Here is a 27389-nt window from a genome sequence, read left to right on the forward strand (position 1 = left end):
ACTTGAACTAAACCCACCACAAATCTATCCAGAAAACACTGACTGCATGTTAAGGTTTGTGATTGTTCCCGTGTCCCTCGTAATTTTCAACCGCAGCTCCATACTAGAGGCTAGATACACATGGTGGGCATTTTTCCTCTTCTAGCAGTGGGATACCTGGAATGCGAGCTTCCCTTTCAAATCCAAAATCAAAGTATTGACAAACAGTAAGAGAGGAATGTGAATTTTGAGGTTGTGTCTTCCGTCAAAACAAGAAAACTGTCTAACTCCAAGGCTTTTCCCAATACAGTTCTATTCTTTTCATGAATTTGTTTGTATTTTCTTTCCTCTCCTCCATACAGCCTACAGCTCTCTTTCACTTTAATATGCTTGTCATGCTATCTGTGCAGAAATCTTTCAGACTCTTTGTACTCAGCACTTGTCTTTTCAAGAACTGGCAGCCTGCAGGATAACTTTAAAAATAATTTATTTCACATTGCAGTAATCCTGTATACTGGAGCTGTCTCGAAAGTCTCCTGCTTTCTTCTGGTGCCACACTGTAATAGTGATCTTGTTTCTGTCTTCTCGCAGGTGTTTGGTTTGCTTGCAGGACAGCAGGAGCTATTCTACAGTTTGCAGCGTGGGTGTGCAGATGGGGTGGGTGTGCACAGCAAAACAGCCTGTGGAATTTCTGAACAGACCCCTTGCTTATGTGGTCGCTTTTGATTTGCAGGGGACTGAAGTAAGATCATCCTTCTGGCCTTTTATTTCTATGTTCCTGTTCTTCTATTGCTGTTATTTTTTCAATAACAATTGTTCTGGTTTTACTATTTCAGTAACAAATGCAAGTGTTCTGCAAAGTTTCGGCTTCCTGAAGAGGGAGCTTCGCCTTTGTAATCTGCTTTTCAAAATGTGCCAAGTCATTCTTCCCTGGGTAAGCTTCTGTTTCAGTTTCCACTTGCTTTTCTGATGCTGCGTTTCCATAAATCAGGAGAGTTTCGGTTTTCTGTTTTTCAGTCATTTCTGTTGCTTTCATTTTTTCTTTTTTATTTTTTTCCCCTACCTAAAGCCGAGAAAAGAGTTATTTTACACTGCTCATGACACAACCTTGTCATTTGGGAAAAAGAGGCTGGTCATGACAAGTGTGCAAAGTGCAGAGCATAAAGTAAAGATACCAGAACTATATTTCAGTGAGCAGCTAAGGCTGTAGCAATCATCTTGCTTATCAGCATGAGACGTCCCTTCTGAGAATGAAAGGTGAGAGCGAAAGGTGAAACAGTACTAATATAACCTGCTTGGTATGATTTTCCTGTGCAGCCCTAGTTTGAAAATGAGACCAGAAGCAGGAGGCAATGGAAAGCTAGGTGTGTTACTGTGGGTCGGCAGAACAAAATCACTTTTGGTCCCTGGTCCAGGTACTGGATCAGATAGCTCTACCCCGTGCTGCTGACTGCAGCATAGACACATATGCACTCCTTTGGAAAGCCAACTGCACGATATAATCAATCCTCTTATTTGATGCACAGTGTTCAGTTAAGAAGAAAAATTATGATGTATACTAACCACCAGAGTTAATGGCAGTCCGGTCTCAGCCTTGCAAATGTCTCCTAAGGAGAATATGACTCATTGCTCAGGGACCTTTTTTTAACCATCCTCATTATACTGAGGTTGGGGAATTCCAATGTGATGAAAGAAAAATTGCTCATTCTGTTTCACTGCCACAAATTTATGAGGTTTGTTACCTCCATTGTAAGATCTGCCTAGTTCAGTTCAGTTATACTAACTGACCCACTGAAGCCCTGAGAGGTGGAAAACCTTAGTTCCTGGTGGCCAGATCCCTCACTCTGAGAGATAAAGCCAGATGCCAAGAAAAGCCAAAGTTCAAGTCAGACACCTGCCAACATATCTTTAACCTACATTTATGCCTTCCTGGGTGGGACATGGTATAGGGAGCAGCCTGTGAGTGCTTGTGAGAGCATGGAGCTTTCCTTCCTTCCTGTCGGCTGTGCTTCTACACAACTGCAACCTAGAAAAGATGGCACAGCCTACACCACTGCCGTGCTGCTTTTCGGAAAGGCAGACATTTTATTCTGCTATATATGTGGGGCCTGGCCAAAACATGGCAATGAGCAACACACTGTTGCAGCATGTCAGATCTGTACACAGCAGACACAAGTCATTTATGCAATGCTATGCTTTCATCAGTCCATAGGTGCACAACTCTGGTGCATGGCTATTAAACCATCTGGCTACAGCAGCCTGAAGGTTCTCCTTTGAAAAGCAGCACAGCGTGGGGATTTTGGCCCTGTAGTAGTAGCAAGCTGATTGATTAGATGCTTAGAAAATGCAGAAAGGTTAGAGGCAAGAGGCTGCAAAGTGTGGTGGAAGGTTTTTCCGAGTGCTTAGCATCTATGCGGTGCTTGAGACCTGGGGAAGAGCTGTACAACCTAAATCAGGTCTGGGCTTGGCAACAAAACACACTGTATGTCCTTCAGACCTTCCATGGGTCAAGTCTATGAAAGGCTTAAAGGTTTTCCAGCTAATCTAAGTCCTGCCTTTCCTTTCAGGCTCCTGCTTAATACCACACACAGACTTCTAGCTGTTTCAAGGGCCACACACTGCCCTCCCAGGCACCTCACTTCTAGCAACGTGACCTTTCGGAGCAACCCCATGCGGCTCTGGGTGCCTGGTGTTGCCTGTGGGTTGATTGCCAGCACCTGGCACCTGCTGCCAGACCTGCCCTGCCCTTTGCACACCCTGAGGGACCAGGTGGCAGCAATTGGACCCTACCCCACACACGGGCACAGGTGGCAGCAAGCCCAGGCAGGTCTCCTCACGTTTTGGCTGAGTCTTGACACTGGCTGGAGATCCTCTCTAGGGAACTGATGGCAGAGCCAAAGAAGAAAGTCATCCTGCTTACTGTGTGATCTAGAAAAAAATCAAATCTTTCCACTGAGGTCTCCTCTTCTGTTGACAGATTTTGTAAGACTGCATAAATGGGTGTGCGAGCAGGAAAGGCCTCACTGCAAAGCAGCCAGCGCTACTGGTTCTTTGAATTTAGGAGCTGAGCCCTCTGTGCTCTGTGACAGAACAAAGGTAAGGTGTTCTTTTTCAGGAGAGTACTTTCCCTTTTTGTGCTTTACTAACCTGAGTAAAAGAAAACTTAAAGATGACATCTATAGGTTGCATGATAAGAAGGAAAGACAGAAGTCATGCACTATGTGGATTTTTTTTTTAATATCAGTGACGTTTTCATTGTATCAGTTCAACTATTCTTCCTGGTACACTTCATAAACACCAGTTTTCACTTTGAAAAATGCAACATCCCACAATTTTAATGTAAGCAAAACATTACATCTATTAAGTAATGCAGGACCATACATTTAGACTAAACCTTTTCTTCAAATAATGACTACTACTTCTTTCTTCTTGTAGTGAATCCTATAGCTGGACTCTTATATTGTACCTTTTAGTAAATAAGCCATAAAACTTTTCCTCCCAGTTCTTAATGACGAAAAAAAAAGCTAAAACTTGTTTTAAAGGAAAGATATTGCTACAAAAATCATAGTTATTCCTTGTTGATATTATAACTTCCTTGAATCAGTCAGAACTGCCAATGAAAATGGCATTTAAAAGCTTTATTTATATTATTAGAAAAATATTAATTCAGTCAGAAATAATTTTCAAATTACTCTGTGCTATGTCTCTTCCAAACTACCAGAACAGGTTTTACTTAGCTCAGCACTATCATCGTAAGAGTTTCTACCTTCCTGAGTGCAGGTTTTGCTTTGCTCAGTGTCATCACGATAAGACTGTCCCCCTTCCTGACAGCTGGAAACAGCTGCCTTCAATTTTTCCTCAATTTTATCAGCTGCAGTGCACATTTTAAACTCTCGCAGGCTGCTTATTAGGGTTGCATAGGCTCCTTTTATCCCATGTCTTTGATACCAGACTTGAAACAGCTTAATCTTCTGTTCAGATGTATCACTAACATAATCCCGAACAGTTTGATCTATGATAGGTTCTGGTACTTTGTGATTACGAACAAATGTCTTGACTTCTTGGAGTGTCATCTCTTCCACAATACCAGCAACATGGCTGCTCAGGTCAACATCTAGAAGCATAAAATGAAATTAATGCTCTTGGCACTTATATCTTACTGTTTTTTATCACCTGCACTCAGAAGTGATACTTTTCCTATCCACAGCAGATTAAGTCTCACGTATTCATGACTCAGTATGTTTTATATATGATGTTTTTACAATACATAGTGGGTCTGCTTTTACATGTTCCTGCCGAATGCTAGGTAATTCAAATATTTAGGGTTGCATCCATATTGCCTTCTACCACTTGAAATAGAATCTCAGCTCCCTCTGTAACCTATTCTGTCACTCTCTATCATTAAAGTCTGGTCATCCCTCATGTACCTGTTTTGCTCAAAACAGAGTTGGGAAAAGTCCTGGAACAGGACAGGTCTATTGTTGTGATACAGCCTTGGAGCTTATGTTCTTTTTTGCCCTTGAACATAAGGTAGGTCTGTGCTTCTGCGATTCCCACTGCTGGCTGTGGGACTACACCATTATCATTATTATCCACGATTCTAGAAATCCAGCTTGCTGCCTCCTAGTGTCTGTACCACATGCAGAACAGAAATTCACCTGTTGTCAATTAGTAATTGCTTCCTATACAACAATACGAACTGGCATTTCTTTAGTAAGTGTTCACTGTTGTGCTAGAATGACAGATCTAGGCAGTGGCAAAGTCTACACAAAAATACCCTTCTTTAGTGCTGTATTTTTTTTCTTCTACTGAATTTTGAGAAATTACTTGTCTCTTACCTATGTATATGAGAGGTACATTCTCCTGAAAAGAGAAGCGAGAGAGAAATGCGTAGAAACAAGTTTTGTAAAACACCAACGTTGTACAAGAGAATAAACACATTTTGGAACACATGACTTCTGTAATTTTCTTCTAGTTTTCTCCGCGATTCCCCTGTTTCATGAGCGAGGGAATCAGATTGGACAGACAGACCTCTTTTGACTTGGGTAAGCTTGAGGAATCCCCTCACAATTGCCATTGCCTGAAAGTATGCATGGGGACAGGTACCTTGGGTCAGTGGAGGCCTGATGATTTATGAAGTTTTGATCTTGGTCATGTAACTTAGGAAGCATGGCAACAAATTCTGAAGAAATAATACAGGGTTTCTCTTACTTCTCCCCAAAGAGCCCTCATGGTGAAATTTACTTCATTAATGTCATGGAAGGGAGGCACGCACATGCTTGGGGAGTCCCAGCATAATTTCAATGGAACAAAGTTCCTTGCATGAAGCTGAGTTTTTTGTGATCTAAGCAACAATACTTACATAAGAAACCTCTGATTTGGAGACTGCTTCACCTAGGTTCTCCTTGCTAGTAAGACCCTTCTGTCTTCTCTTGTCTGAAACAAAAAAGCATTTTTAAAATCCAGGACAGAGTATATCTCTCCTCTGGACTCCAAGAATATAAAATTACATCTGAGTAAGTAGCTGAATATCTTATTCAGAGTATGGTAGGAATAGGGAATCACTTACAGCACCATCTTGCTCCAAGTCCTGCTGTTAGTAGTAGTGCTAGTGGTAATAAAACGTACAAAGCAATGGCCCACTGTGGGTTTCCTGTTTCTGCTAGAACATTAGAAACATTACACAAAAGTTAAGTCAAGAAATGCAATACAGCAACACACTCTAAATTTTAAGCAAGGCTGTGTCAGACTGTAAAAGCCTTTCTGTTGTCTCCTAGCAGCAGAAGCTACCTCTTTGCTAAACTCTCACCTATCATGAGTCACCTCTAAAAAGGAGTAATAGCTCCTACATCTGCACAGTCATCAAGGGAAAAGAGCAATCATGCTCCACAGGTCAGTACAGGGCCCAGTAGATATGATGCCCTTAGCTGTCAGGAATCACTGTGGGCCATTGTGTAGAACAGTAAAATTGCAATAGCCTCTCAAAATACAGCAGATGCTAGACCATGCTAGGTTTTAAAATGGTACCTTCCGTTCTGCACACAGTGTCTGAAGTTGGAGTACATTGTTTTTCAATTAATCCACCTTCACATCTGCAGAAAACATGAACAAAAATCATTATGGGATTTGTTTCTGTCTTTTTATTTGCTCTGTTTACAGGGTTTATAAATCTTCTAACACTTTTTATCAGCTAAAGCTTTCATATATCAAGATGTTGGAATTTGGAATTTGATAGGTATGAAAACAGTATGGAAAGGTATGGGAGTGGAAAAAGGTGTGGAAATTATTTTCTAGATGTAACAGTAGATCACAGAAAGACAACAGGAAAGCTCAGATACTTCATTACGTTTTTTGAAAAGTATATACAGACTTGGCGGATGTATACAAGTTTTTCTGCATGCCTTTGGAAAGCCTGCATGAATGCAAGTTAAGTTGCCTGAGCTGTCAGCTCAACAAGCTAAGTGCAAAGGAAAACTAGTATGTTTTCCCTCGGGTTATACATTACCTTAGCCTCTGTCTTGAAACTGGCTGGAAAAAAGTGTGGTAACATATGACATTAACAATTTCATATTTAATGATGAAGGCATAAACTTACATGGTACATAGATAACAGTGCACACATGGAGAAGATTTGCAAAAATGGTTCTTTGCACAGATGCATTCCGTGTCCTTTGCTGGGGTACAGTTCTTTGCAACCACCAAACCTAAAATAAATTTCTTAAAGTTTGTTAGTTTGAAAAAGTAGGCCTTAAAAGCAGGCCTCTGCTCACAAGCTCTTGTCCTCAGACTTACGTGCTTTTAGCTCTACCACTGCTGGCACTGGTGAGGCTTAACTGTAGGAACAACATAGCTTTTATAAGGAGCCCTGCTGCCAGAGTACTGGAAATGCGCAGATGGCAAAGAGACCTCTGCTGGCCAAGAGCTCAAAGAACTGATCGCGCGATAAAGTACTTGCTGGAAGAGGACTCATTTGGCACTGCCGAATGTTGTCAGCTTCTTTTTCCCATTCAGAAGTGTAAAGCCAGAAGGAAACTCACAGGATCACATAACCCATCTCCCTGCTTGATGTCAGAGACAAATTCTTTTCTCTGCCTGACAGACAAGTTTATCTCTTCTTGAGGACCTCCAATGGTGAGGAATTCCACTCTCTTTTGGCTAACATATTCCCCGCTTAAGTGTCAAAACAAGTGAATTAATTTTCTCCTATCCTCAGTGTATATGATGAAGCTATCTCCATCTATGAAAAATTATTTCTGCATTAAAAATTACTTTAAGTACCTACCCACTATGAAAGCTATTTTCACAGGCATACAGAAATAGAAGCGAATTTTTGAGTTATCACATTCACTGCCCTGCTGTAACAGGAAAACTTATCTTTCAAAACTTGATGAAGCTCTACTGTGAAACCAGTGTTGAAGCCATTCATGAAAATATCAAACATGAATGATCCCAAGAATGGAACTTCAGTGGTAATTTTCCTCCTGCCTAATGTTTTCTACTGACTTCTCTTCAACTACATCATTGTCCATGGGATAATGTGACTAGTCATCCCAGTACCCTTTCTTTCCTCTTCAGTTTAACTAATACTTTCTTTCATGGCACTGTACACAATGTTGAATTGTTTTGCTGTACTCAACTTCATTACCCATCCAAAACTGCTTATTATAGTAGCTAATGAGAGGAAAACTTTCTATGCGTATGGAGGTGTTACAGTAAGGGGAAAGCACTAAAGACTGATATTCCAGCAGGTGATCTGAGTACAACCGTATTGGCGTTAAGAGCTGACTCTCCGCTCACCAGACTCGATTTTGGATACAAGGAATGTAGAACTATCATTCCCTAAATCCAGGCATACTAGAACTAAAGGACACCTGGTGGAACTGGTAGGAGATCAGTTTAATGGATTTTTTTTTTAAAAAAAAAAAAATCTATGATGGATATTTATGCAACAGGTAGTGAATTTCTGGAACCTCGTGTCCCCCAGCAGGTTCACGCACAAAGGGCTCATAAATGGATGCTAACATGACTAGGTAGGGATGGACCTTCTAATGTCCTTTCCCACAACTGTGGATGCTGGTAGAGTTTGCAGGGAACAGACCACAGAAAGTAGACAGGTTTGTTTGTGTTTTCTCTAAATAGCATCTCTTGCCTCCACTGCTGAACGCAGAATACTGGGGTAGGTGGACCACTGGTATGACCCAGTAAGACATGCCTCATAGTCTCATGATTTGATCCTATAACCCACACAGCATCTTGAACGTATAAAAGACATCACTCTATCAGCTCCAGCAATTTTAAATAATATTATTAATTACATGAAAGACTACAAAAGAAACCATTGGGAATCCTCCCATCCCTGCTTCTTACAAGACCTCTCTTAAATAGAGGGCGAAGAAGAGAGAGAGCGCGCTTTTCCTCCTTGACTCTAACCAGTTTGTATAGGGTCTGTTTTGCAAGGAATGCTTTGGCTGAGCAAAGGCAGATATAAGGAGAAACAATGGACCAACATAGCTTGTTCTTCTTCCTACTTTGTGCCTGACGAAAGGGAACTGGGGGATAAACTTATGACTTCGTGTACTACCACTAAAACATTTTAATCTGCATGCTATCCACTACTCAGGGATTGTGGAGACTTTTCAGTCACACCATGTATCAAAAAAGATAGAGTTGCTATTTCTATAGATGTACCGAATACGCTGTCACAGGAACGGCATCTCAAACACTTGTCCAAATCATTGATAGACTCCATGTACTCCTTTCCATTTTCACATGGAGCACAGTGTTTGCGAATATCTGTTGGGCACTCGATATTTTTAACAAAACCTGTGGAGACAGAAAAACAAGAATTAAGATTTGCAATACCTTTGGACAGAAGCCATCAGCTCTAAGACCTATGTCAGACTTTCTTTTTAATCCCCAATACTTTTTGATTTACAAATATGGACAGAATCTATATTCTTTATGCATACGCTCTTCAGGAATGTAGTATACATAAGATCTGATCATCCCCCCTCTTCCTCCAGTTTAGGACTGAAGGAGGGCACACCAAACAAAACTGTACATGCAAAATTGGAAAACCCATGAATATATGGAGTCTTGTAGGCAAAAGCCTGTGCTTGTACTTTTTTAACCACTTTCAAAGATGTGTATGTAATTCTTAGCTCTTTTGTGACAAGCATGTTATGTTAGAACTACTATCTGTAGTGAAAAGTTATTGGTGCACTTGAGCTCAAGAAATACTTTTGAAGCATCTGATGTCCTGTAATAGAGACAGATACAGCTAGAATGAAGCACTGCATCCAGGAAACCACAGCATGCTGCTTAGCTATCCCAGCAGAAACCAGTTGTGCATGTTGTTGTTTCCACTCTTAATGACTTTTCAACACAGTCTTATAGTGATACTCACCACGTGCACATTTCTTGCAACACTTAACACCTAATGTGTATTCATCCTGGTTACACTTAAGTTCCCTCTTAGCAAGGGTCCTCCTTGTAATTAATTTATTGTATGCTGTGTGTATTATAGCTTCAGTATCATTTTTGCAGTGTGTTTCAATAATTAAGATAACCACCTAGGAGAGAAGAACAGCAAGTTATACAAAAAAAACTGTCAAGGACTCTAGGTGTGTTTTACTACTAGCACAGAGTTACATCAGTATGGTTACTCTGTTGCTAAACGCATTGATATTCACCCCGTCGTTAAAGTTGTCCATTAACTTCAGAAGAGTTAATGGACAATGAGGACACATATTAGATTTAATGCTATTAACCCTACCACTACAAGTACTGATAATTTGAACATTAATGCTGGAGAACAGGCCCATGCATCTGAGTTGTAACAGATGACCTCATATGCCTAATTATAATGCAAAGCAAAGGAGCTCCCACTACTTTCTTGAAGAGCTCTCTCTGCCTCAGATCACTGTGCCTAAATCTGCCCTTTCTTAGCCAGTAATAATAATGTTCCATAGAGAACTTCCTTAATTCGAAGGATATCTTTCTTAATTTCTTGCCACCCTACTGTTGCTTGCAAACTGAACAGCACTAATGCATTTCTGAAGAAAGCACTGTGAACCCAGAGGCCAAGCCATTCTTTTTTTTTATTTTGGGAGCAAGGCGGGAAAATGAGAAGGATAGATCTGCTATAGGTTGCCTTCCTCTTGGCAATGGTTTGTGTGGAATTCTGTATATAATTTGCATGCACTAAGTATGAGATGTCTCTATAATGGAGCAATGTAATGCTTGTTGGCAGGAGAACTAGATTCCCTCCTAGAAATATTATTATGCAGGACAGCCTGCCTTCACTTAAACCAGTTTCTGCTGATAGTTTGGAGTGATTTGAACATTTTCATCATTTATTTTACTTGTATATTACTATCTGTGTGGAGCTGTAACAGAAAAAAATTAAGACAGTCCTTGTCTTGAGTCTTGCAGAGTTTGAAGTCTTAACATCTAAGCTGAGCTATACATTTACTCTTCTTGCTGTTCTTTAATTAAAAAAAAAAATTGTTTCATATTTTACAAAAGACTCGGAGATACACGCTGTGAGGGATACTGAGGAAGGGGGAAAAAATGATGCTTGGGAAGAAACAGAGCAATGCTATTGATGGAATGATGGAAATGATGAATGATGGAATGATGGAATGATGGAAAGGCTGTGGATGTCATCTACCTCGACTTTAGCAAAGCTTTTGACACCGTCTCGCATAATATCCTCCTCGGGAAGCTGGCAGCTCACGGCTTAGACAGGCATACTCTTCGCTGGGTAAAGAACTGGTTGGGTGGCCGAGCCCAGAGAGTAGTGATAAATGGTGTTAAGTCCAGTTGGCGGCCGGTCACGAGCGGTGTTCCCCAGGGCTCTGTTTTAGGGCCAGTCTTGTTCAATATCTTTATCAATGATCTGGATGAGGGGATGGAGTGCACCCTCAGTAAGTTTGCAGACAACACCAAATTGGGTGGGAGTGTCGATCTGCTTGAGGGTAGGATGGCCCTGCAGAGGGACCTGGACAGACTGGATCGATGGGCCGAGGCCAACTGTATGAGGTTCAACAAGGCCAAGTGCCGGGTCCTGCACTTCGGTCACAACAACCCCATGCAACGCTACAGGCTTGGGGAGGAGTGGCTGGAAAGCTGCCTGGCCGAAAAGGACCTGGGGGTGTTAGTAGATAGCCGGCTGAACATGAGCCAGCAGTGTGCCCAGGTGGCCAAGAAGGCCAACAGCATCCTGGCTTGTATCAGGAATAGTGTGGCCAGCAGGAGCAGGGAGGTGATTGTCCCCCTGTACTCGGCGCTGGTGAGGCCGCACCTGGAATACTGTGTCCAGTTTTGGGCCCCTCACTACAAGAAAGACATTGAGGTGCTGGAGCGTGTTCAGAGAAGGGCAACGAAGCTGGTGAAGGGTCTGGAGCACAGGCCTTATGAGGAGCGGCTGAGGGAACTGGGGTTGTTTAGCCTGGAGAAGAGGAGGCTGAGGGGAGACCTTATCGCTCTCTACAACTACCTGAAAGGAGGTTGTAGTGAGGTGGGTGTTGGTCTCTTCTCCCAAGTAGCTAGCGATAGGACAAGAGGAAATGGGCTTAAGCTGCGCCAGGGGAGGTTTAGACTGGAAATTAGGAAAAATTTCTTTACGGAAAGGGTGGTCAGGCATTGGAACAGGCTGCCCAGAGAGGTGGTGGAGTCCCCATCCCTGGAGGCGTTTAAAAAACGGGTAGATGTGGCACTTCGGGATATGGTTTAGTCTGGTCTACCCTTGATTAGTCTAGAGTGGGCTTGGTAGTGTAGGTTAATGGTTGGACTGGATGATCTTAAAGGTCTTTTCCAACCTAGATGATTCTATGATTCTATTGTCTTTGGCAAAATGAAAGAACAGGCCAAGTTGTGAAGGAGAAGGTACTTTTTTCAGAAAGGAGATTAGTGTGGAATGAGGTGCAATACAAAGAAACTGTCAGATCCTCATACCAATGGCGCACTGCGTGGACTGAAAGTCCTGCTGACCACAGAATCGATCACACTTTAAATCAGCATGCAAAACACCTTGACTAGAATAATTTATTTTTAATTTTGTCTTGGATATTTGAAAGAGGTTAATTCTGAATGCTTGGTTATCTTTGAACACTTTTGAATTGCAGTTTAGTACAAATTTGGCTGTGTCTGTTAATGGTAACAAGGGACATAAGTATTTAAAAAATTCTCTAATAGTTTAAGGATTGGTTATTTTTATTGTTACACTTCTTTTTTTTCCTGCCAGAGGGTGATATTTAATGGCTGACTAATTCAATCTTCATGATTTTGTGTGAACTGATTGGATGCTGACCATAACTTTAGTTAGATGCAGAAAAGTCTTTAATTAACTTAAATCCTAACTTACTGAAAACCAGCTTTGGATTCCAAACAGGGCTCTCGAGAGAAGGAAGTATTATCTGTGGCTAATTAATTGAAGTAACCAATATGACCACTGTCTGCTGACCTCTACAAATAGTCACTTTTGATCCTCTAGTCTATTCAGAAATGGGAAGGTGACAAGCATTTTCTTTCCTTAGCAGCCATATGTTTTAAAATGTATATAATATTAGTTACTAGACTGAAATTAAGAAGGCTTTTCTTTGCACCTGGAGGAGAAGCTTCGGCCGCTAAAAAAAGCAGTTTAGCGCTTGAGAAGCTCTGGCTATGGATGCTCAGCCCGTCACTTCCCCCGTTCAGGGCTCTGCCTCTCCTCCTTCGCTGCCAAAGCTTTGAGGGTGCTCTTCTCTGAATGCCAGTGTAATGATGGTAAAAGGTTAATGTAAGGCCTTAGCAGAAGCTGTCAAATGGATGTGCTAAATTAGCATGATTTGTTTTCCTTTTGCCTGGGAGAACCATCTTACTAAAAACAGGGATAGGAAGTTAAATTAAAAAATAATTACTGAAATGGTCAGGGACGTATGTCCAGTCTGGTCTGACTTTCCCTGAAGCAGGGTGAAGCCCTGCACCTCCATCGCTCCGCTGTTGCTCCTCTGCCACACGTCGGACCAGGCCGAGGGAGGGGACGGTCACAGGACAACACCGGGGGACTTGCGTTGCCCCAGCTCTCAGGGCTGGAGGATCATGACAGCCTGACAGGCCTGCCTGCCATGAGGCCTCGGCCAGCAGAAGGGGCTGGAAGCGAGGCGGTAGCCATGGCGGGGAGGCCCTGAGGCAGCACAACGGATCTTTGTCCGCCCCAGGAAAGCCGATGGCGCCAGAAGGCTTCCAGCCCTGAAGGCAGGCAGCGTGGCTGGGGCTCGCGGCATGAGGAAGTTGGTGGGGAAATGACTCCTTCACCTCCCCGCGCTGACAGAAGAAATGCGACTCAGCGGTGTGAGCGAGGAGCGCGGCACCGGCGCCGCCGACCACTGCCCTCGAACGCCGCGGCCGAGGCTGCGACGAACCTGCCCCGGCCCGGCGGCACTCGCCCTGCTGCGGGGGCCCGGCTCCCTCCTCCTCGCCTGCCCTCGCAGCTGCACCTGGCAAAGCTCTGCGCCCACAGGCGCACCCTGCGTCATGCTTTCCGCACCCAAATCTCCTCTTTTTAGACCAGAGAAGTCAAGCTATTTTTGGGGGCGGGAGGGGGAAGACCTTGGGCAACAGTAAAGAGAAGAGGGAGAACGAAGATTACCACAGCCCTAACGCGCCCACAAACAGTGCCTGGGCACAGCAGAGTAACTGAATGGCACTGCTGAAGCATGGGGCACACACAAAGAAAGAAAAGCCTCCAGAGCGGCATGCAGAAAATGCAATATAATGAAAGAAGGAAAGACCTTTCTAAATGACTAATATCGGTAAAATTTAACTGATTTTGTTTTTCTGTGTTTACTGAATGCCTGTAGTCACAGCGCGTGCACAGACACGGCTTTCCTTCACATGAACAAACCTCTCCACCTCTTGCTTATGCTTTAATACAAACGAGATACGCTGATACAGTGAAGAGGGACAGAAATATAACACTCCTCAATGGAAGGCCTCCCCGGTCGCTCGCGGAGGTGAACTTCCTCGTACACTTACAAGAAGTGGGGAACACTTCTCAACACTTACAAGAAGTGGGGATCACTTCTCAGAATTTGACATTTAAGCAGCACCAAACACCTACATCGGTTCTGTTCGCGGGGACGTCTTATACTGCCTTCCTGTACAAGGAGTAATCAGAAAACTGTGGAGATTTTTCAAAGTGACACCCTAATTTTTTCAAACTTTTTTCCTCCTCCTGGATTTACATGCTTTTAAAAGCAATCCATTTGCTATATAAAAATTTTCGTGTGTCTTACAGGAAAAAAGAAAGTCACTAGTCATTCAGCTTCCTGTGCACACCTTAATTGCTTTCCTTATTGTCACTGAACAGCGAGTGCTAACAGCGGAAAGGAAGCACTTTAGGGGCTTTTGCACAGGCAGGGGTGATAGGTGCTTTTTTATGATGTGTACATTCAAACAGCGGCTGTACGTTTTCAGCCTAAAATGACTCACAGAGGCTTTCTTCTACCTTTCTCATCTTAACCTAAAAAACAGTTGTCATATCTAAACTGAAGACTTAGATTGAACTAAGCAGTCAATGGGAATAAAATCAATCAGTTAATCAGGGATATCTAGCCTTAGCAGAATCCATAAAGATTATCACGAGCCCAAATTTTTTTGTTTCTCTCTTTTTGCATTGCCCATGCATTTGAGAGAGCTTTCTACCTCCTCCCTCTCCTTCACTTCTACAGAGTCCTCCAAAATGCTTTCACCAACAGGCATCTGCTAAGGAGACTTATAAAGCCTCTTTTCATCTGTGTTGCCAGGGCAGAGTGACAGGAACTTCAGTTTCTTTGAAAACTCTTGTCATTTTGGGATTCTCAGGCCTCTGATTCTTCCTCTATCAGAATATTCTTCGTAACAGGTCAACTTCCTTCAACTGAAAAGTTTCAGCAGACCGACCTTATGGGGATGTAATCTCAGCTTTGTGTGAACATGTTATTTGTATACAGGACTTTTTAAAGCTTTACAACATTTAACCTTGAGAAGAAAAAGGTCTCTGCTTTCTCCTGTTATCTTTATAATACATTTTATTTTTAGCAAACCACTTCTTCCATTTCTAATCCATAAATGCATATGGATGAGAAGGCTGATGCCTTCAGAACTTGGTGGCCTTTTTTTTTCCATTCCACATTTGCTACATGTGGCAACGTGCATGAGCTCATCAGGGGCTTTCTAAGTGTTTAAAAAAAGGGGCACAGGGGGGATTTTCTTGCTTTTTTTGCCTAGTGGGAGCCCAGAAAAACTAACTCTTTTTCTGAGTTTTTATTTGCTTCTGGTACTTTTGACAAATGGTTACTAGAGTTAGCTCCATTTTAGTATGGTTTTCTATGTAATTAATCTCTCTTGCGTTAACCCTGTGAGGATGCTGGTACTTTTGACAAATGGTTACTAGCGTTAGCTCCATTTTAATATGGTTTTCTATGTAATTAATCTTTCTTGCGTTAACCCTGTGAGGATGGCTTTTTCAAAGAGTAAGTAACTTCACACGGCTTGTTAAGAGGATTCCCTACTCCAATTCTTTTACTACAGTAAATAATTTCTGCTTCCAGTATCTCCAGTATCACTTTTGCCCGATCTCTTTTTTTTTTTCCACTTGCCAAGGCAGAAGTTGATATCACCAAAATAACCACTAAAAATAGTATTTTGTGTTCTAAAATCTTTTATGAGAAGGACAAAAAGAATCCAGTTCCATTTTCTGAAGCCCAGCAATGGGAGTTGGTATTTCCCCACAACTAGAAGCATCCTGAGCTGCTTAAATTTCAAGTGAGATGCATGTGTTTAGTGCCTGTGAGAGTAAGAAGCCTCGGTTACTGTCCAGTGTCTTAAAATAGTTGGTGTCCAAATTCAATCCATTACTATTTCACATCTCAGCTGACTCACATGCAAATTATGGTAATATATTGGAAGGTGGGGGTTGTATGGTTGGTCATTTTGTTTAGTTTTTTTTTTTTAATTTTGTTTTTTAGGAGTACTGTACTAGTAAACATGTAATAAATACTATACAGTTTGGGAGAGTTGGAGCAATATTAACAGCTCCCACCTCACTTTGATGATGTTGTGGCTAAGGATGAATAAGAGCTGGACAGCATAGAAATTCAGCAACTCTTCCCCTTTTTCGTTTTGTAACAGAATACAGTTTTCTTGTTGGTACTTTCTCTTTGTTCAGTGAGTTGCCTCAAAGATAAAGGCAGCTAACTGTGGAAACACGACCAGACAAGTGTTTGCAGAATTGGGGCCCTTATATTTTTCACTTGTCTTGGGTCATCCCATGACTTTATGGCTGTTTACACATATACACTTAAATGCATGCATTAGTTGTCTGGGAAATGAGGAGGAAGGGTCAGCACAGTGATGTAGGAGTCCTGTCCAGAAAACCTCCTGCTCTGTAGTCGTATCAGATAATTACAAAATATTTAGGTAACACTTTACTCTCTTAAGATGGCCTATTCCTTTAGACTGTGTCTCTGAGTGGTATGTAGTTTTGTGGCTTGTTTTACAGGGTAAAGTTCGATGTTTTTTAACTATGTAGGCCATTGCTATTTTGCATGACTATCCCCGCAGCTGCTTCTACTGTAGTGCAACATGGAGTTCCTCGCAAAATTGAGGTCTCATTCAACAAACTACTTCCATGTTCTGGTTTAATCAAATTAGTATGTGAAGTGCTGCCCAGGTTTACTGATTTATAAGTAGTGGAACAACATGCTAATAAAAAAAACACCCATAATTCTTTAAAAAGATACAGTATGTGGGAGTGCTGCAGTCTTTCTAAGCGGTACTGAAATTTGGAAACAAGTGGAAAATAAGAATAGAAGTTATATTTATTCTCTGGGAGCAGTGGGATAAAATAAAGTATTTTTTAATCTTAATTTATATTCTGAATAGTTCCAAGATACTGAGCTAGACTGACATTTCTGCCAGTTGCTTGCTGCTCCTGTACAGGAACAGGTAATACACACTGCTGTCACCAGATGAAAATCCTTCTTCGTATTTAACTGTGCTCTGGTGCTTTGTGCAGGGGCATGGATACAACCCTCTGAATCACTTTAAATAGTTTGCTACCTGTTATATAGTGAATCAGATCAGAATTCAAGTGGTTTTTAGCGTAACACCTGATTTTACCCTGCCAAACCCCAAAGCAAACTGCATTCATCAGCAATGCAACCACACTGTGAAGAGATTTTGAATGTGAACTCCAGTGAGTTCTCTCTGAAATAGGTGAGAATTGGGTCTGGGGAAGCAACGTATATTGCATGCACACTTCCAGGCAGGTCACGGCTCTGCTGCGCAAGCAGGGCTTACTGCCACCTGCCCGATCCCCACCATCCCACCTCTGGGCTCTCGGAGCAGCGGGGCAGCTCTGCCAGAGCGCAGGCAGAGCCGGCGCATCTGCACCTGCATGTGCCCAGGTCTCCTGCCCAGGAGCTTGCTGCCACTACAGCTCTTTGGCCTAAGGCACCTGTACCGGTGGAGATCCCGGTGCTGCAGATGCTGAAACACTTCCTTACCTTCCTTGTTGACAGCAGCCCTTCAAAATGAGTGTTTGCAAAGGTAACTTTACGGCTTACAGACACGTGACCTAAGCTCTGAAGCTGCAGAGACTCATCCTGCGCATAGGGGATGACTAAAGCAAGAAAGGAAGGCCCTGCTCCACTATTTCCAGTAAAGGTTGCGCTTCGTGCCACTGAACTCGGACTATTTCTCCAGCTTTTCTTAGGCCACTGTCAGCAGTGGTTCAAAACTCCTCTGCCACAGGTATTCGCTTTTATGTTGCTTTACTGGATCTCTTTGTTACGGATTCCTGAGATGCAGTACAAGTCAACTTTCACTAACGTGGTCTTTGCCTGGGCAGATACCCAGCTGCAGATCGAACCGTGCCGTCTGTGCGTGGATGCTGAAACTGCCTCGCCAGCGTCTCTGGCCGGGTCCGGGTGGCTGCAGACGGAGCTATGGCACACGACCCGGTGTCCCCGACAGCCACCTGCATCCATCCCCCTTTCCATCCCTCCGCTTTTCCATAACGCCCACTGCTTCGCCTGGCATCCTAAGAAGTGACTGGAAAATCATGAAGTGCCTGAACTTGAAGGTGGGTTTTTTAAGGGGGGGACACGGGGACGGGGGAACAAACCCGCCTGAATGAATTAGCCGAAACTTCGGGAACAAAGTTTGTTGCGGCCGGCGGCAGTCAGCAAGCTGGCAGCGCTGCTGGCACCGCCGGCTGCCCCGCGGCGGAGCCCCGGCCCGCCGCCGCCGCCCGCCCCGCCCGGCGCCCGGGCGCCCGTCCCGCTCGGCCAGACACTTACGAGGAGCAGGGGAAGGAGTCCCCGGGCCATGCCGCCGCCCCGCGCTGTCCCCGCACCCGCCGGCAAAGCGAAAGCGGCCCGGGCCGGAGCCGCACGGCAGCCGGCTCCCGCCTGCGCCCTGCCCACGCCCGGCTCCTCCCATGTTGGTAAACACGGCGCCGGCCCGCCCCCGGCGCGGCGCGGCGCTCGGGGGCGCAAGGGGCCGGCGGCGGCCGGGGCTGTGCCCTCCCCGCCGGTGCCCGCGGCGTCGGGAGCCGGCCCCGGGCGGGGGCTGCCGGCCCCGGGCGCCGGGAGGGACCGCTCTGCCCGCGGGCACCCCCCGCTCTCTGCGCCGAGCTCCCCTCTGCGAGAGGGAGGCGAGGGCGCGCCCGCGCCCTTTTGGGTGTCGTGGGCGCCGCGCTCTCCGCGGGGATCCTGAGGGTGTTGGGCTGTGTGGGGTCGGGTGCACCCCCTTGTGAGTGCCCGGCATGGCCCTGAGGTCGCGAAGCAAAATGCCAACAGACTTGGGGCTGGGCATGAGGCGTTTGCTTCGTGTGCTTCGGCTGCTGGGTAGAGCAATTGCCTCCCCACCGAGGGCAGAAACTCCAGTTTTGCAGTGTCGGTAAGGACAGGCTTGGGGCAGGGACTCCTGAACCCGTAGGAGTGGAGCAGGCATTCAGAATAGGCTAAATTCACTGCAGCAGAAGACGCTGCCTTTCGCTGTCCTATGGAAAGGGTTGCTCAAGACTCTAACTTCTATTTTGTAGCTATTTCCAGTCATTCCTTGTGTTTTTCCTGCAAGCTTTCAGTGGTTTGAAATACTGGTAGCCTGGCCTCCTTCATAGTGTTAGAAATAACGCGATGTGTCAGTTATCGATACGTGTTTTGACCTTTCGGGTTTTGACATGATACCGTTGCCTTGGGAGGACCGTGGTTGCAATTGAGCTGGCATTTTCATTTTAAACACCATTTTTCAGAGGTTTGTGACTCAGATTTTCAGAAACTCTTCAGATCTCCTGCTGGTATGGCTCTTAGCTGCCGTATAGATAAGCTGGGTTCATCATGAAAAAATAGCTGCTGGTTTAAATATTACAGGCTTTTTAACCACTTCCGGATAAAACAAAATGCACTGCTGACACATTTTTAGAGGTGCTGCCTTTGGAGTATCCTTTAACAATCAAGTTTTTGCCTTCCCACTGGCAGCATGGAGTATGATGAATGAGAGGCATCTCTCTTGGGTGCAGTGCCTGTGTTACGCATCTGGGCAAACCCAAGCCAGCGCGTACCTGAGGCTATTAATTTTAGCGGCAATTTGTGCGCTGGTGGGGGTGGAGTAGGGACTGCCAGCAGTGTTGTCTGGACCTGGGCGGCTGCTGCAGCAGAAAGCTCAGTAGAGTTGTTTCCAAATTCATAACTTGGGGGACTGTGGTTTGTCCTAAAAACAAAATGCTCTGCAGGCATCGCTTAGCATTCAGTAACACCTTGGTGTGCTTCTTGCCCCAGTTGTCCGACATCTTCCACTAATGTAGCTAACACCTATTAGGCGCATGCGGTTTACACCCTTCTCTGCCCTCCCGGAGGCGGGGAGCATATCCTCTCTGTTCTGCATGTGTATATCTGTTTTGCTGTGGAGTGTTTTTGTCTTGGTAGCGAGCTTTGAGAGACATTTGAGAAGCCACCAGATTCTTGTCAAAACAATAGTGTCTCCATATGACTTGGAGTCATACCTCATGTAGTTGATAACTGTAGCTGGTGTGGGGTTTTTTGTATATGTAATGGATACAAGCCAAGAGACAGCAATGTGTTTGGAGGATTTTTTGTTTGCTGTTTGACTAACCTGAGTTGGTATTGGTGAGCACTCTAAGGCCAGTGTTTTCATCTTTGTGCAGTTCCTTGGGTTGAAGTGGCTTTTTTTGGTTGGTAAAAGTGGCAGCCTTGACTGTTTTCTGTACTCACCCTTCATCTAAAGCTTAATTCAGGTGGCAGTTGAGGAGTGCTAAGTAGGAGTACAAGACGCTGCACTATTTTTCTTTCCAGCAGATGGCCTTGCACCTTTCCTAATGTGCAAGAGGGATCAGACTGGGGCAGGGTCAAACTCCAGGAACAGTTAACACACAGGAGACTGACTTTTTAGTTCCTTTGCAATTCTGCCTTTAAAAGTGTAAGGTTTTGGAATGAAAGTGACTTTTTTGATTTATTTAGTGCGCTGTTTTGATTTTTGCGGTTTTTCTTTTCTTGTTACTGTTGTTCTGTGTCCACGTGTGTGCACTAGGCATAGGAAATACTGTTCAGGATAGCTGCAAAAACACCCAAGGAATAATTTTGGACACACACGACTGCAGTGGTCTGGCTTTGAGAGTTGCTGAGTTGGAATCTGTATTCGTGCCTTACCTGGCATCAAACCTTTTCTTCCCTCTCAGGAAGCCTACTTGCACCCAGAGAAACTGACTCCATCAGGGTATTATGACCTTATGAATTCCTAAGTTTTTGAGAAGGCTAACTTAATTGGACTCTCCAGGTGAAGAAAAATTTGTCAAGGTGAACTGAAACATGACTGAGGCCCTAGAGGCCTGTGCATTGTATTGGTCTCATCTCAAAATGTTGAATCCATAGTTATGTTCCAGAGGGAAAATAATGGGTAAAAAGCATAAGATCTGACTTGCTTTCTACTACTTCTTTCTTTGTTAATTTGTTACAGATTTTTAAAATTTAAATATACTGGGGTTTTTTTAAATACTTAGTTTAGATTTGTTTTGGCGTATTGGTAATTATTTAGCAGTTCTTTTGTACTAAGATTGGGCAATTAGGTTAACATAGTGTAACTTAAAGTAGTTCCATCAAACTTAAGTTTTCCTTTGACCTACAATACACATTAGAAGATTATTGTTGCACAGAAGACTTATGCTGGGATACCTTAATATAATACATGTAGGAACTGTTAAATTTGAGAAGAGTTATGAACTCCTCACTACAATTGTCTTCCTGTTAGCTTTGCATTTTCTTGTCTTGTATATGTTGACTTATCTCCCTGTCTTTTAGTAGATAGTAAGTTTGCCTTAAAATGTGGATTAGGGTACACAGCTGTTGTATTTGGACAACTTGATTTGGCTGAAAGGGGAGGAAAATAGGAGAGAATACACAATGTATGTTTTGGGGATACTTAAAATGAAACATTTTGTTATGTGATTTGTGTTTTGTAAATAACCTGAAGTTTAAAGGGAAGGGGGATAAAGCTCAAACACTTAATAACTGGGCCCAAAGTGGAGTCATTTTGTTTCACTTTCTGTCTGCATTTTGTTTTATTTTGCTTTTCTGTTTTGCCTCTCGCCTCCCTCATGTGTGTTCAGAACAACCTAATTTTTACTTTTGGTTCAAGTACTAGACTGTGTAATCCATTATTATTGATTATAATACTTGTAATCACCTCAGCGGTATAGTGAAAGGTTCTTGGTCAGATGACATGGTAGTGAAACACTGTATTGGCCCAAACACCCCGTCCTGCGGTGGAGAAGCTGATAGAACAGCGTAGAATTACGAAAGCGGTGTGTGATCGGAGGTGTTTATGAACACCCTGTGGGTTTTTTTGTCGGGATGCTGGACGGTGTTACATCAGATCAGATCAGGGAGTTCTGGCACACAGCATGCTCCTATTAGAAGTAATAAGTGATCTGATACACAGGCCTGTGGAGCCATAGATGCTCATGTTTATCTACACCCACCCCCCCACCCTCCCTGCCACTAGCAACAAAACAGAGTGGAAACTGAAACTTGTAGCAAGTCACTTGCCCCCTCTAGCAGTTCTCTGGAGAAGGTACTAAAGGAGAATTGGGAACAGCCCCCGTCGCTCTAGAAGAAAGCTGAAACAGATGTGTGTCCTTTCTCTTGTAATTCAGCTTCTTGACACAACCCTGGATCCATGCTTTTGTTCAACAGACCCAGTCTGATGACGTCAATGCATTCTTCACAGCAGGAAAAAGAAACCATTTTTCAAACAAAACGAGCATTTCCTTAGACTGGAAAAGCAAATTGGCTGGATGCCTGGTGGCTCCTACAGCCAATCACTATAACCTTACCATAAATGTAGATGTGTTTCTATCTTAGGGTTGATTATTGTCTTTATTTTAGCCATGGGACCATCCTGTCCCAGTCCTCTGCAAGTGCACGCTACCAGTGAGTGCTGAGATCCTGAATGCTGCATTATTTACCAAATATTTTGCACATTACATGGGCTCACTTAAAATTTGACTTTGTGACTTGATGTATTGTAAATGTATCTCTCTTAAATGTTTTGCAGAGCTCTGTCTCCATCCAGAACTTGGAGCAGGCACCTTAGCTTCAGAGGTTGGCTGGTGCTCTTTTCTCTTTTTTCCAGGCTAATTGCTGTTAGTTGTTTTTTGAGGGTGGTATTACTAATACTAAGATTATGCTTTATACTTGCAAAGCTTGATGTACAGCAAATGCTAACTGTCAAATTGTAATGGATGAACTGTAAAAGCTCTTGAGATAATGTGCTAGGGAGGCTAGATGCTCTACAGAGGTGGGTGAGGAAGTTCAAACCTTTTTCCCTTCAGGCACTGCCTGGACAGATCACGGATTATTTAGTCTGTGAGTAGTATTAGTTTCCTGCATTTCTGAGTTAAATCCAAGGCTGAATCCTTGTACTGAGGATGAGAAAGGAAAGATCTGTAGAGAAATGGCTGGAGTTAAAAGGTAAATGTGAGTAAAAGGAGGTCTTTAGTTCTGCTTTTAACCTTTGATCTGAAGAGGCCAGTAACAGGCACATCAGATGGCTTTATTTCTGATGCTGAGTAAGTGACACCCAAACAGCCACCCTTCAAGGAAAAAAAGTTTTCATAATAATTTTAAAGTTAACCAAGACAAATTTTATTAGAGGTGGTGATGGGGAGGAGAAGCTAAAGGAGACATTTTAAAAGATCTTAGCATACTGCCTTTGATCAGAGTTTCTGAAACCGTAAGAAATATTGTGTCTTCTGGGATTTAGTTCCACCGGTTTGCTTTGCTCTGTCATGCTCCTCTTTCTGGGATATCATCTAACAAGTGAGACTAGCAGGCTTAGATAAAGCAATGCCTTGTGGCTGAGACTCCAAACTCTCTCAATTTTTTTTAGATATCGCTTAACCTTTGAAATTTTGGGGGGCGGGGAGGGACAGTGATGTGAAAAGTTTTATCCCTCCCACTAACGTCTCGGATGCAGTCCGTCATCCTCTGCGACATCAAGTGCTCTTCAGAGCGAGAACAGGATGCAGCGATCTTGCTCTTAATGTTTGCCTCCTGGGCACTGCTGTGCACTTTTAACCAGAGCTTGTGCTTCAGGCAGATGATCAAGAGCTAAATTTTGGTAGAGAGTGGCTATTGTGGTAGGAGTAAGGTTTGGAGGTGGTGAGGCTGTCACTGTTCCCTGCTTTCACCTACTCGCCCACTTCTGCCACACATTTGCACAAGCAGACACGAGGCCTGGGTAGCTCATGCAGCTACAGGAGTGAGTCATATCTTCTCTGTTCAGCTGCACAGCCCGCTGCATAGTCAAGCTTTTATGAGCATGAAGCAAATGAAATGAGTGTGTAGGGCAGACTAATTTATATTTCTATCAAAACGCAGTTGGTTGTTTTCTGTCGGTGGTTCTCATCAGCAGTTAAATGATGGACTTACAAAGCTGTGCATCTCCAGGGGTGGTCACAACAAGAAGGGATACATTGACATTTGCTGTCTGAAGCAGTCTGTTAAGTTCCCAGATAAGACATTAGTGATATTTTTCAGGTGAATCATTTCTCAAATACTTCTTGGAAAAGCCAAATATTTCACAAGAGGCATCCTTTCCACACTGCATGGTAGCTGCCTCTCCTGCTGTCAGCCAGCTCATGCACAGGAATGGGAGACTGGGTGGGGGACCGCAGAGGGATGAACAGCAGAATGTACATTTCTGGTTCCCTGGGATGGGCAGGAGAGTCTGGTGCCAATGCAGGCCACAGCTCTAACAGCCCCAGGTTTCTCATGCGTTTCTACCAGCTCAGGGGTGCTCAGAAACCCCCTGTCTGGAGGTAGCCTCCTGAAAGGAGAGCAGTTCCTCAGTTTCATGTGAGAAATGAAGAGAAACTCACATCCCTTTGCTGTAATAGTGTAAGGAAATTGTCTTATCTTCTTGAAGTAGAGGTTTTGGACTGGATTCTCGGCTGTCATTGAATCACTTCAGTGAGCTATGATTTTACTTGAGATCAATGGTAATTTTGATGTTGTCTTGAGTGAAGCTAAGATTTCACTACACGTGCATAGAGCAGATGTAAAGATATGTTATATCAGTAACTGGGTACTTCCCTTCCTCTGGGAGGCAGGGCTGGCTGCCAGCCCCTTCTCCATCAGCCCCCCAAAGGGGCAGCCTGGTCTGCCCTGCACTGGCCACATGGCAGAGCCTGGAGCGTCTCAGCTTGGTGTGGTGGAGGGCTGTTGCTATGTGGAGCTTGTTCCTTGCTCTCTCAGCTACTGTTCCACTATTTCTGAGTGACCTGGTACAAAACCCACATATTTTCTTTTCAGGGGGCCTACCTGAAAAATGGGACCTGACAAAAATGAGTCTACAGAAGAATAACTATAAATTATTAAAATCAAGGTAATAGGGCATGTTTAGCCCTCATGAAAACACTAGCTTGTATTGTGTAAGCAGAAACCAAGAAAACAGATGTTAGCCCTTTTTCCCAAGTGTGGTTGTCCCCTGCTCCCCCTAGCCCATTTTTCTGAGAAGGCCTGGCCATTTGCAGTGCAAGTGGTGCTGAGTTTTTAATGCTATAAAATACTGTAGCAACACTGTTTTATTTAAATACAATTCAGAAAGGGGGGCATGTTTATGCTGAAGACCTGCTAATTGCATAATTTTCTCCTTTTATTAAACAATGAGTTCATGCTGTGTAATGTGCACGAATCAGAGTGCAGAGCGATGATTTATGTTACGTTGAAGAGGTCTGAGCATTTGACCTTGTAAATGAATTCCCAGAGACAGCTAAATACAATGCAGTAACAGGCTCTAATTAGGAAGCTGAAAGAGTTGTATGTAGTGCTAGTATCCTGATGTGGAAACTGTCCAGGCATTTTCAAGATACTTGGGCAATAGTGTTTTGCAGCAGTGAAAGGAGTTACTATGTCTATTCAAGAAGTCGCTAGCAAGGAACTGAAAGAAAGAAACCTGGGAAGTACTTACAGGACTGACACCATGGTAGACACCATGAGACAGAGATATACAAACCCTTGTCTTTTATTTAGTGCTGTTACTGACTCGCAAGAAGAACAGAACATGAATCATCAGGCTTTAGCATTTTCTGCATGTAGGTACTTGGGATATAAGTCCTAAAAACCGCAGTGAAACCAGGCAGCTGTTAGCCTTCCGTCTATGGGATGGAGAGCTGTGTGCAGTGAGATCTCTATCTATACCACTCCCTATGGGCACACTGTGTGTGTGTGTGCAATACAGAACAGTACCTGTGATCTTACCCTGGTTAAGAAATGGATCAAAAAACAGTTGAGGTTGGAGAAATCTCCAGCTGGGCTATAGGCTGGTTAAACCTGAGTCCTGACAGTTTTCATCCTCCACGAGGCCAGTGGTACAACGATCAGTCTTGAAATGGGCTGGAATGAGCAAAAGCTTTCCAGAATTCTGTGGTTTTCCTTATTTCTGAAGGATAGTTATGTTTGTTTCAGAAATGTGTGTCTAAGTCTCTTTTAACAGTCATAAAAGGAAAAGAACAAAACATTGGTCTGACAGGGAATTTAAGCAAACAGTTAAAGGTAGGTATGTAAAACACATTTAGTGGAAGAGGGAAAAAATTCCTGCACTTGGCTGGAAAATGCTGGCACACTTTCAGAAAACCAACCAAATTATTAAACAAAAATAGCACGTTATCTGTACTTTTCCCTAGTTCTTATGACTGTCTGTAAGAAAGGGGAAGAAGAAACTACCTTACGTAACTAAGACGCATCTGCAAAGCAAAGGCAAAAAACCTGCCTGCTTCAGCCTTCTTGTGAGACTTGAGCATTGTTTGGGGAGAGGTTAATAAACTGAATGTGCTAGAGCATGCGTAATAGCTATGTGCTAAGTGACCAACCACCGCCAGCTGTCAGTCTCCTGGAGCACCACAGCAGGTAACAGGAGGGCCTTCCAGGACCAAGCAACAGCCAGGATGTGTGCAGGAAGGTGCGACAGAGGCAGGTTGACATTGCACGCAGGGCAGAGGAGAGCACCAGTGAAGTCCTGTCCTTCCTGCAACCTGCGGTGAGTTAGGCACCACTTTGCTGGGTGTGTTTGTCTGCACCTTGTTTTCATCAACCAAAATGACATTCAGCAACAGTGCGATGGACCGGGGTATCCTTTTGCACAGGTCGGAGATGCAAAGAGTTTTCTCAAGGCTTCATATTATAAACAGGATTCTGCTGGGGAGGACTCTGTTTTATCCTAGATCTATAATGTAGATTGTAGCAAGTTATAAAAACACATACACACACTCACTGTTTATCTGTGACTTTTATCTGTAACTTACGTTATTGTTCAGATCACTGATAAAGGCATTAAGGTGCATAGCCAATGATGGGTAAGGAAGGTCCCACAGAATTACACCCACTCAGCAGTGATTTCCCAGCACTGCTGTGCTGTGAGACTTCAGCTAGACAGGTCTCATGCTACTCTGCACAGGTTGATTCTGTATTCGCCTTATTTTTAATTATTTCATGGTTTAGAAAGTAAAAGACCTTAGAGAGCTTTTACAACTAAGTTTGTAGTCTTTCTCAAAAAAAGTTTGACAAGAAGTCATTTTTATAAAGTCTTATTCATGAGTATTTATTATCTCCTTTTATTTTTTTTTATTTAGATTCTATATTGGCAGCTGTGATAGTTTGACTTAAGAGGGGTGTGTTTATCTGACAAGTTTGTAATTAGTTACTTCTTGCCATTACGTGCTTGATGTTTTTGTTAAACTGCCTTTCTTCCTGTTTTGGGAAAACCCCTTAAGCATTTTTAAGGATGAATGGAAATAAGCATTAATTGTTCTGGAGGCACTTTGGCCTGTTCTCTGGAACACCTGGATGGGTACAGGCCGTCCAAAC

General features: G+C 43.5%; 1 protein-coding gene across 1 annotated transcript; it reads right to left on the minus strand.

Annotated features, from left to right (window-relative positions):
- Positions 1–3627: 3627 nt before the first annotated feature.
- Positions 3628–18350, minus strand: FAS (Fas cell surface death receptor). The gene is made up of 9 exons (XM_075717703.1): positions 18306–18350; positions 9386–9551; positions 8668–8802; positions 6575–6683; positions 6007–6071; positions 5549–5641; positions 5342–5415; positions 4818–4842; positions 3628–4093 (listed from the first exon to the last, which is right to left on the minus strand). Exons 1-9 carry the CDS (start codon positions 18333–18335, stop codon positions 3678–3680), a joined length of 1113 nt encoding a protein of 370 aa, XP_075573818.1. The 5' UTR covers positions 18336–18350; the 3' UTR covers positions 3628–3677.
- Between the last annotated feature and the right edge of the window lie 9039 nt (positions 18351–27389).

Source organism: Pelecanus crispus, chromosome 10, assembly GCF_030463565.1.
Source record: "Pelecanus crispus isolate bPelCri1 chromosome 10, bPelCri1.pri, whole genome shotgun sequence".
NCBI classification, from domain to species: Eukaryota; Metazoa; Chordata; class Aves; order Pelecaniformes; family Pelecanidae; genus Pelecanus; species Pelecanus crispus.

What these genes read in the sequence shown, in the direction of transcription:
- FAS (XM_075717703.1), bottom strand. Translation starts at nt 18,335, where the DNA reads ATGGCCCGGGGACTCCTTCCCCTGCTCCTC. An exon ending in TTCCTGTGACAGCGTATTCG is followed by an intron (nt 6,684 to 8,667) that starts GTACATCTATAG and finishes AATTTATTTTAG; the next exon opens with GTTTGGTGGTTGCAAAGAAC. An exon ending in ACTTGGAGCAAGATGGTGCT is followed by an intron (nt 5,416 to 5,548) that starts GTAAGTGATTCC and finishes TTTTTGTTTCAG; the next exon opens with ACAAGAGAAGACAGAAGGGT.